This window comes from Takifugu rubripes, chromosome 2 (genome assembly GCF_901000725.2).
Source record: "Takifugu rubripes chromosome 2, fTakRub1.2, whole genome shotgun sequence".
Lineage (NCBI taxonomy): Eukaryota > Metazoa > Chordata > Actinopteri > Tetraodontiformes > Tetraodontidae > Takifugu > Takifugu rubripes.
This window is the reverse complement of record NC_042286.1, coordinates 15,448,198-15,458,842: the sequence shown is the minus strand read 5'-3', so window position 1 is coordinate 15,458,842 and position 10,645 is coordinate 15,448,198. Positions and strand designations below refer to the sequence as shown.

At 46.1% G+C, this 10,645-nt stretch overlaps 1 protein-coding gene across 2 annotated transcripts; it reads left to right on the top strand.

The window, feature by feature from the left end:
* The first annotated feature begins 376 nt into the window (after window positions 1-376).
* c9orf72 (C9orf72-SMCR8 complex subunit) lies at window positions 377-9,316 on the top strand. 2 transcript variants are annotated; one of them, XM_011619911.2, is made up of 11 exons: window positions 377-525; window positions 608-659; window positions 1,053-1,533; window positions 2,110-2,205; window positions 3,037-3,101; window positions 3,784-3,856; window positions 4,339-4,455; window positions 5,159-5,394; window positions 5,539-5,596; window positions 6,307-6,416; window positions 8,806-9,316. In XM_011619911.2, exons 3-11 carry the CDS (start codon window positions 1,087-1,089, stop codon window positions 8,990-8,992), a joined length of 1,389 nt encoding a protein of 462 aa, XP_011618213.2. In that variant the 5' UTR covers window positions 377-525; window positions 608-659; window positions 1,053-1,086; the 3' UTR covers window positions 8,993-9,316. The 2 variants fall into 2 exon arrangements, with proteins under 2 accessions (XP_011618213.2, XP_003978620.2); XM_003978571.3 differs by lacking the exon at window positions 608-659 and having other exon boundaries at window positions 378-525.
* Window positions 9,317-10,645: the final 1,329 nt, after the last annotated feature.

The window sequence follows — 10,645 nt, the reverse complement described above, 5'->3', positions numbered from 1 at the left end:
GGATCCTGAGTTCTGGAAAGTCTGAATTGCAGATGGGCCATTTACAACCACCGGTGCAAACTATTCCATTGGTGTCCCACTGCGACGTATCTCAGCAAAGACATTGTGAGTTTTGAACAACTTCCCTCAAGTGCGTTTCTGTATTTAAGACTTGCTGTGAGTGTCGGTTCGAATCCCTCCACATCTTTATTTCCTGCACTGGTGACACAAAGAACTTGGATCAGCCTCTCAAAGGTGGAGCTGCGGGTGAGACTCCCATTTGCTCCTCACAAAGCATCACTGCAGACATCGCTGTGGCCAAGGTGGCACCCTGACGTGCCAATGACATCATTGAGTCGAATATCGCCCACTAGAGGGCGCGCGCGGCCGTATAAATAAGTGACGTGCGTGTGACGTACCAGGAAGTGATCTGCAGACGCGTTGGCTCCCTGCGGAGGGTATTTGACAGGTTCTAAAAGTGTTCTCCACCAACCTCTTCTGTGTTTCTGGGTGTCAGGGTTAGCGGTGAAAGGGGAGGTCGAGCGGGTGAGTTTACGTTCTTTTATTGGTAGATTTCAGTCTGTATCCTTCCCAATTATCTTACACTCACCACTTTCTTCTTTTCCAGTCGCTAATCTGCGAATATCCGCTGTAGTTTAAGAAGATCTTTCATCAGCCCTGTAGGTTTTTGGATTGTCTGCTTGTGTTTTATCCAACAATGTGTCGGATTCATGTCAGGAGCCGAGTTAGTGTCCAAGATAAATTCATCTGTCAGCTCCGTTTTATCGAACCTTATTTCAGATCTGAGCCTGACAGGAGCTTTCAGAATCACCGGCCTTGTGTTAATAGTCTTTCTTTGAGAGATTTTCATGTTTAACATACACGAGAAAAAAGAAACCTAACCCTAATAACGTCTCTAATCATCCAGTTTCACTTCCAGAAAGATGCCATAGAGAAAACGGGCCTTTTCACCCTTATTTCCAAATAGAATCTGGCTAATTCTTTTTGCCTGTGATTAGCATGCAGCTATATTTGAAGTCCTTGTGCTCGTCTAATGATGTGTTTCGATGCAGGTTTGTGACTCTGGAGACAGCGACTGCATCCCTCATGTCTTCCGGGGGCCCACCTCAGTCTCCTGCGGTGGCCAAAATGGAGGTGGCCCTTGAAGGGGAATGCCCGCTGCTGGCTGCCACCTTTGCCTACTGGGACAACATCCTGGGTCCAAGGGTGCACCACATCTGGGCCCCAAAGTGTGATCATCTGGTGTTCCTCAGTGATGGAGAAGTCACATTTTTGGCCAATCACACTCTTAACGGGGAGATTTTGCGTAGCGCTGAGTGCGGCGCCGTGGATGTGAAATTCTTTGTCCTGGCAGAAAAAGGCGTCATCATCGTGTCTTTGATATTTGATGGTGAGCTGAAGGGGGACAAAAACACATGTGCCCTGTCTGTCATCCTGCCGCAGACGGAGCTGGCCTTTTATCTGCCGCTGCACAACATCTGTGTGGAGAGGCTCAAGCACGTCATCCGCAAGGGACGCATTTGGATGCAGAAGGTACCCTTTGATTTCATGAGTTAGCTTTTTTGGTTCAGGCGGGGACATAGAAGTCGCATGCAAACGTGGTTTGAGCTTTCATTTCTCCTTATAGACTGACCCCTTTTTTCAATGCGGGATTGGAAGAGTAATGACAATAATAACTCATGTGAGGTCTCCTCAGTGAAGAGGAGGGCATGTGATCATAGCCAAGAGATGAATGCGTTGGCCTTTGCTGTATTAGGAAGTGGTTGCAGATGAGATGGTGGTTGTCATCAGTGGTTTGATGACATCATCAAACCTGCCATTTTTCAACATCATTTCATGGCTTTGGTGTCCTGGACACTGTTCAGGCCACTTCCTTCTTCCCCTGACTTTGCTTCTGAAAGTGTAAAAGCAACAAAAATATGTCCATCTGCAATGAAAAGCAAGTGATGAGCTTTGTTTCTGAGATCGGCCAAGAGCACTGGTTTTCCTAAAGTTCTATGGGACCAACAAGTAGCGGAATCTTGCTTCTTCTTTATAACTTATATGTCCTAAAGATACTCATATCCTTGTCAGAAACTGCTTGAATCAATTGTTTTCCTCACATTTTAGGGCTACAACATCATTTCAGTGTTGAGCTTGGAGATTATCCCCATCATGGAGTTATTGGCGTCCATGAAGACCCACAGCGTGCCAGAAGACATCGATGTGAGCAGCAGACCCCACACAACCAACTCGTCAGTTCATTGCTATCTCTGAAGGTTTTAACTCTTTCAGGGTATCTTGAGATCTCCTACGATCATCACTCAGTGTGACACCATGCTAATCGTGCTTTCTAATGTGCTACTGCTTCCCTGGTAGCGCCCCCCCCCTTCCTTCTTTACAAACATGTGTTGCTAGATGTTAGCAATGACGAGTCACCGTTATTATTTCACAAGCAATTTATTACTGAGTCAATTTGTTGACCCGCCTGCATGCGCGCTCGTGTCCTACGAAGTGTTGTTTGACTGTAGAGGATTTCTGGAATGCCCCCGCCTTCATTTAGCCAAAGTTAGCTGAATCGAACCCGTCAGGAAAAAACCCAGCAACTTGGACATCAGCCTTCAAATTCTGCCCCGCCTCTCCATCTTCTGCCCCGCCTCTCCATCTTCTGCCCCGCCCCTCCATCTTCTGCCCCGCCCCTCCATCTTCTGCCCCGCCTCTCCATCTTCTGCCCCGCCTCTCCATCTTCTGCCCGCCCCTCCATCTTCTGCCCCGCCCCTCCATCTTCTGCCCCGACTTTGTGATCACGCTGTTATTTCGGTGGAATAATGCCAGACATATTTGGGAAGCGGCACGCTGGATGCTAAAACATTCCTGACCCGGTGATTGATAGACGGATGGAGGGGCGGAGCTACAGACACTAAACGTTAAAAACATTATTGACTGGCATATCAGGGCCATTTTATGATTAACTTGGAATTAACTTACATTTCTTAGATACTGCTTCTAATTTAAAAGCTAATTTTAAAAATGAACTTGTTTTCTCCCCATGTTTAGATAAAAGACACTGTGCTAAATGATGATGACATTGGAGATAGCTGCCATGAGGATTTCCTTCACAAGTAAGCAGGACTGGGGGGTGATGAAGCTCGCAGCAGAAGTTTCCTTCTGGAGGAAGGATGAAAGCTGAATCAGCATCAGAATCAGAATCATGATTTTTGACCACGAAGGCACTGAGAGCTCCTCGCCAGAGGAGATTAGATCTGTGAAGGTTTTTTGGGCTGGATGGGGGTGGCAGAGCAGAAGATGTGAGCTGGCTGACTATGGCAGTAACACAATATTTAGTTTAACTCTCGACATGAAGACAAACAGCAGTTAGCAGTTTTGGACATTGCCGGTTCTCCCCTGAGGATGTCCAGAACTTTGTGCTCTACTGAGGAGCAGCCCATTAAGGGTCCAGTATAAAGAGTCCGGAAGTTCCCCTCATCCAGTCACTAGGTCCACCTGTCTCTAAATATAACACTTTGGTTTAAAACCTTTTACTAGGAATTTGATCGTGTTTCTATTGTACAGCAGGTGCCTGACGATCAGTCGGAAAATATAAAACAAATGAAATGATTACGGAATGCAAAGTTCATAAATCTTAAAGCAGATGCCACTTCCTGGTGGGTCGGACCCAAATCCTGTCCCAGTGCCTCTTGTACTTCAGGCTCGTGACCACAGTTTCTGTCATTACTCCTGCAAGGTTCTTCCTAATTCCCAGAAGGTGATTAAGCTGATTGCTCCTCTGTCTCGGTGCTTCAGGGCCATCAGCTCCCATCTGCAGACATGCGGCTGTTCCATCGTGGTGGGAAGCAATCCGGAGAAAATAAATAAGGTAGAGGACTTGAAAGGTGTTGTTTTTGAGATAATTGTACTTTTCCAGCCCATAAATTGTGTCGGTAACTCAACTGTGTTTGGGATTGGGAGCTGGCCGTTGCTCCTCAGGGAGGGAACGTCCCAACTGCTCAGACAGGTTAGCAAAGAGGAAAAGTTGGATTTGGGTGCACATCTGAAAGGCTTCTTCACATTAGCGACATATGTTAGCGACCTTTGTTTGGAAATGTTGTAATCTGATACCGGACCGGCTCCTGCTCTGGTTATAGCCGGTACTGGACATGGCCGCCACCTTCTTGTCACAGCATAATCTCATAATCTCTGAGAATGATCCAACTCTCCGTGTCCCCATTTCCTCAGAACATCCCACCTTTGCTGGAGATGAATTTAGCCTTTGTTTTATGGAAGAAGCCAAAGGTCAGGACGCTGTTCTCTGCCTCGCAGCCTTCTAACTCTTCCCCATCTGATGCTGTTTCTCCTCAGATTGTGCGGACCCTCTGCCTCTTCCTCACCCCCACCGAGAGGAGGTGCTCCCGCCTGTGTCGAGCCGAGGCGTCCTTCAGATATGACACTGGCCTGTTTGTGCAGGGCCTCCTTAAGGTATTCAGCAGTGTTCCCACCTCAGCCGGGGGGGTTTAGAAGGCAGCCTGATCCTTTCCTAATTCTGCCCTTTTGTCTGTTCTGATATACTGAGAACGATGTTTTCATCACCTCAGATCTGCACACGACTTTTATATGTTTCATCATAGCAGTCCAGCACACAGCCATATGCAAATGAGTTCTGAGTCTTTAGCACTAATTTGAACTCTATTAAAGTGTCAGCAGGCAAATTCTAGGTGAATTTTATGATGGTCAGCTTAGATGAGGGTCACAAAGAAGTTCACCTCCAATTTACTGCGCAGCAACATTTGAGATAGAGTCGTTCAAGTCAATGATGCTGCGGAATGTTATTGCTTAATTAATGAGTTAGAGATGGAGAGAGAAAGGCCAGTGAACCGTGAAATCTTGGGTCCATCTTGGACATGAATAGAAAACATTTTCTGAAATATGAAAATTGGTCCCTCTTTCTTTGTGCATCAGTGGTTCTGATCAATAATAAACCATTTCACAAGGCTGGATCTGCCTTTGCTTGTTGTGTCCAGAACCAGGTTGCGTTGCCTCATGTTGCCTCTAGTCCAGCAACTCACCGGCATCATTCATTAACCCTAAACTAACCCTAAACTAACCCTAAACCGGTCAGAGACTTGGCTGTCGTAGCTGAGGGTTAGCCAACGGTGGTGGTCATGGCTTTGCTTTTTCCTAGGACTCCACAGGCAGCTTTGTTCTGCCCTTCCGCCAGGTGCTTTACTCCACTTACCCCACCACGCACATCGATGTTGACGTCAACACGGTCAAGCAGATGCCTCCGTGCCACGAGCACGTCTACAACCAGCGCCGGTACATGCGGTCCGAGCTCAGTGCGCTCTGGAAGACGGACAGTGAGGAGGACATCCCCCCCGACACGATCATCCACACCAGCGAAACCTTCACTCCTGACCTGTGAGCCACACACACGCAGAGCGGCTGCTTTAGTTTGGAGAAGCTTTGCTTGTCTTCATAACAGCCCATAATACAGGTGATTGGGCTCGTGTGAAGATGGAGCTAAAGCAAAAATGCTGATCTCTTCACCTTTGTATTCCTCAGGAATATATTTCAAGATGTTGCACACAGAGACACTTTGGTCAAGTCGTTTATAGATGAGGTGAGTTTTCATATTGTCCAACTGCTCATTGTCATCTTGATGATTTAAAGGGGAGCGACGAGCAGCTGTTGGCTGAGCTGCTGCTAGCTGCTACCTGCTAGCTGCTACCTGCTAGCTGCTACCTGCTAGCTGCTAGCAGGTGCTAGACGTGCAGGAGTGATGAGAGGAAGCTAAACAGCCGTCTTTTGACACTCGATGTGTTTTCCAGACAGCTGCAGAGGTTCTCTGCCCCTAAATATAGTGGAAGAAAAGCAATTCTATTCCAAAGGCATTCAGAACCATCAAAAATGCAAACCAAAGTAGCTGAACTATTTTAATGTCTCTTTTGATATGGAAAGTGGGACTGACGCTCGATCCACAGTTTCCAAGTGAATCTGAGAACTTAATGGAATAAAAGGAGCTTCCTGGTCCTGCCGCTCCCCTGGGACTGCTGGGATTGGCTGCACTAACACCCGTGACTCTAATTAGGAATAGAAAAGGGGATAAATGGCACCCAGACAGAGTGACTGCCCCCAGCCTCTCTGTGCTGCCCCTGAATGCTGCTGTTCCACACTGGATCTAATGTCACAGACGCACAAGTGTAGAATTCATGCCCAGCCCCCCAGGGTACATTTCTCTGAAGGCTTTTCACGTGACTGCAAGCTGCAGTGTGTTCCTGGAGGAACGTGCTGCAGCCTGGAGCACTAATTGACATCTCATGTTGCACCAAGGTGTTCATGCTGAAGCCCGGCTTGTCCCTTCGGAGCACCTTCCTGGCCCAGTTCCTGTTGCTGCTCCACAGAAAGGCCCTCACACTGCTCAAGTACATCGAAGATGACACGTAAGACACCGACGAGCATCAAACATGCCACTGCCTTCCAAAACTCCCCAAAACATCTCAGTAGGTGAACCAGAAATGAAACCAACTAGGATCTCCCGATCTCGATTTGACTGATGGGTTCCTGAAGTTAGTCTGAAGTTAGTCTGAAGTTAGTCTGAAGTTAGTCAAAATCAACTCATCTCTATTTCCCAAATAAAGGCAATAACCTTTATTTACCAGACTTTATTTTGTACCATCTTTTAGGGTCAAATTTGTCTGTAGACCCTCAAAAAGGTGAACTACTGTCAGAACTTGGTGCCCAGGATGTTGCCTGCAGCTTTTCAGAACAAAGGTGTGGATAAAGAGTGATTGTTTACCTGTTGGTGATCTTCGGCCGTATACTGGAGAACCAGGAAGGTCCAGCTCATCAAAATCCCAAACAAAAGGGGCTTTGGCTGCACTAAATCCTTTACCCACACGTAATTAGAAGCCAACGTTATCACATTGTGCCTGGTAAAAGCTCAGGTACTTTGGGCCGGGCCAAGGGTCTTTATTTCCTTTTAGATTGTGATTGTGAGTGTTTCCCAGCTCCAGAGTGGTGGAGGCTCACCCTCCCTCGCACCCCTCAGACCTTCTGGGGCCTGTATTTAAAGGTACTTTAAATGTACCACAGTTTGGCTGCTGTGACATTCTGAATTTGTGTTGTTAATTTAAGGGATTTTTTTACACGAGGAATCACCAATGCAACGTAAACGAATGATTGAGATCCTTGTGAATTGGTATAAAATCAATATAATACAGCTTCGGTCACAGTGCAGAGAAACTGGGCCTGATGAACAGCTTTTGGATATCACTTGGACATTCCTCTGTCGCTCATGGTGGCGTAACAGAAAGACGTGTTGATGCTCCCGATGCTAATTGGGACGTGGCCCCAGCCCTTGGTGTCCAGATGGCCTCCCTCACTTTGTTCTGCTCAGAGGCTCAGAGGTAGAATGCTGCTCTGATGGTTGCTTTCTGGGTGTCAGAGTTCGGGTTGGTCAAGGCTTACTCCACAGCAACCGCTGCTGGGGGAATAATGCTGTGAGTCCTGACGTGGTCGAGGCCGCTGCTCCTGCTCATCGTAGGAGGATCATGTTGCTGCTGCCGCTAGCGCCACATCAGCACTGTTTTCTCTTCACTGATTTCTAAATCTTAAGAAACAGACATTTTTCTCTTTGTATTTATTAGCATGTCCTTGTAGCAGCTGTGTCTGCTTCAAATTTCATCTTAAAGTCTCAGTAACAGACTTTTCTGCTGCTTGCTTACTTATTTTGAGTTTTTAAATGTAATTTGCCCCCCCCCGACCCTGTCCGCTCCCTTTGGTCATCTTTTCCCTGTTTTTTAAGCCATAAGTGGAAACTGTTCACATCTTTTTATAGGGAAAATTGGACATAAAGCTAAAACTAAATCAGTTTGATGTATCCAGACTCAGAAGGAGACCCATTAGTGCGACTAATGGACAATCCTCGTCTCACATTTAGCTGGACGAGCCTGTTCATCGATCTCACTCTGAAGGTTTTCAAAAATGGGACGTGACAGTTCTACCCTCCAGGACATTTGCCATGTTTGGCATCACGTAAGCTGTTTTTCTTGGTCACGCGCTGATGAAGCGTCCTCGTCCACTCTTGCTTTGACCTGTCCTTGTCTTGGGTCTCAGCTGTGATGTCCTCCGGCTGTGGGTGATTGTGATGTCATCACAATCCCTTGTTGTCTGCTTGTTATCAAGCTCCTGCAACTCATTGTGTAAATGAGAGCCATCACCAATGTTCCTGGGCCAGATGTCAGTCCAGCCGTTCTTTTAAGGCTCTTCTCAGTGCTGTCTTTGTTTTCGTATCCAGACGGGAAAAAGATTGTTGAGCAGGGAAACATTTCCAGTCACACCTGTAACACCTTTGGCAGGGTAGCTGTTAGGAGAGGAGGGTACCGCAGCCCTTACGTGCTTCGCTGTGTCATGTGTGAACAGAAGCCAGAATACTGTAAAATGCACGTGGTCACGTGCATTGTGTGTGACAGAGATGGACCTCCTTGAGAATTGTGGCCTGTGTCACTGCAAATCTGCAATGGGTTCAACCATTCTAGCCCTAAAATAAAGAGAACAAGTTATACAGATGCTTAAATGTGTGTTGTTCAAAGCTAGTCCATCTGTGCAAATATCTCAATGAATAGCTGAAAGTTAGTTTGACTCTGTGTGAATGCATAAAAGCAGCCTTGTTTATGGTGTAGCGAGCAGCCTGTGGTCGAAGGGCGCTCGTTTACAGGTGCCTCAACAGGATGGTTTATACTGGGCTCGCTGCGTGCAGCAGCATACATAATTCATAGCATCCCTGCCCACCGCTGCAGCTACATGCTAATGAAACCCTCCCTCCCACAGGCAAAAAGGGCAGAAGTCCTTTCGATCTCTGCGGAATTTGAAGACGGACCTGGATCTGACAGTGGAAGGAGACTTGAACATCGTCATGGCCTTCGCGGAGAAGCTGAGGGGGGGGCTGCACTCGTTTGTGTTCGGGAAGCCGTTCTACACCAGCGTACAGGAGCGAGACGCACTCCTGAGCTTCTGACTCCGTGTGCCAGTCTTTGGACCATGGATGGACGACGGACTCGGGCGACTGTCTGTGTTGTTCCTGTATCACATGAATGCCACTACAAGGTTCAAGGTTCATTTTCAAGATTGAAAGCTCTGAAAGGATCTGCATTATTCTGGCTCTATTCATTTATTTCATTTAAAGGGTGCTGAACTGCCTTTCTGAAAAGAGATAGTGTCTTAAATATTAGGGGTTTTATTCACTATGTAATATGACACCATTTGACCTTTGAACCCTCAACAATTTGTTCCTGAAACTTAAAAGAGGATTTTCTTCAATAAAAATCTCAATGTCAACAGAGATATCCAAAGCTGCCGACGGTAGGATTCATCCACATCAGGGTGAGCTCATTTGTGGTGTTGCTGGCATGTTGGTGCCGTTCTTCCTTTGGACTAATTCTAAGGTTGACTGTGGCACACCAGAGATCCGCTCAAGTAAACCTGCCTTCCTTTCGAGTCAAACTGAAACATGGATAGGATTCAAGCTAAACCTTCATTTATTTTTTGATTGACTTTTGGCACAAACATGCAAGAAACATTAATCCCAAGTCATTTGACAAGTTGAGACAAAGGCAAAGTTGTTGATATGTGGGTGATCTGTGCCCTCTTCTCACCAGTGTGTGAACAATGTAGCGATTTGCTATTTATCCATGTGAAACATTAGCTTTCTTGCTGCCATTTTCTGGAATGATTGGCCCATCATTTGCTTGTAAAGGTTAAAGCTCATTACTGGCGTCACTGAGCCTCGAGGGTATTCAGAAAGCACGAGTCCTGAACATCCCAGAATCTAGCACCAGCTCACAAAGAGTCTTCATTAGTGTCTGCATTTGCCATTTTGGCCACTGATAGAGATTCTGATTTCAATCCTCAAACTTTAAAGCCCTGCTCATCCCTGAGTTGGACAACATCAGCAGAGTTTAGTGGGAAACGTGTGCTTTATTTTTCTTTTGCAGTGGACAATTGACCAGTCTGGTGGTTTAAAATTAAAGTAAGAACCAGAGCTTTGATCAGTGGTTATCCTTGTCAAGAAATGACTCGTTGATATAAAACTGAGTCAATAAAGCTGTTTCTCAGGGTCAGAGAATCATTACAGTCTAGTGGAATACGGTAACCACTCATTTTATGCAAGCACCTTTGTGAACTGCTGAATAGCATATCTGAGATGAGGTTTTCTATGATGAGAGGCTGATTTCTTTTCCTTTTTTTAATTATAAAAGACAGTTTGCATACCGTAGGCAGTAATTGCCTCGAGCAGGACCGCTCTAATTAGATGTCCTCTTGAGGGCTCTGCACTCTTGCATATTTAAAATGAGACAGAATTGAACTTTAAAGCAACGCCGGTAATTAGTATGGGTTGTCTGGAGTGACACCTTCACAGATGATGGGTGGATGAATAGCTGACCAGTGGAGTGGCAGAGACAAGCTATGAGCCCTTTTTAGTAAATCCTTGCTCTGACTTTTGTTATCTTGAGGGGATTCCAAAAAGATCTAAGATAGACCCTCACATTCAACAGCATCTTTGAGTTCAGGCAAATTGATTTTTCTTTCTTGTCACCCCTTTATGTTTTTTATAACAAAAAAAATTAATGAGTGCAGGTGACTGTGGATTGAAAACATTATATTAGAACAC

Coding starts and splice junctions, on each gene's coding strand:
- c9orf72 (XM_011619911.2), top strand. CDS start 1,087: ATGTCTTCCGGGGGCCCACCTCAGTCTCCTGCGGTGGCCAAAATGGAG. Junction 4,456..5,158: donor TTGTGCAGGGCCTCCTTAAG/GTATTCAGCAGT, acceptor GCTTTTTCCTAG/GACTCCACAGGCAGCTTTGT. Junction 5,597..6,306: donor TCAAGTCGTTTATAGATGAG/GTGAGTTTTCAT, acceptor TGTTGCACCAAG/GTGTTCATGCTGAAGCCCGG.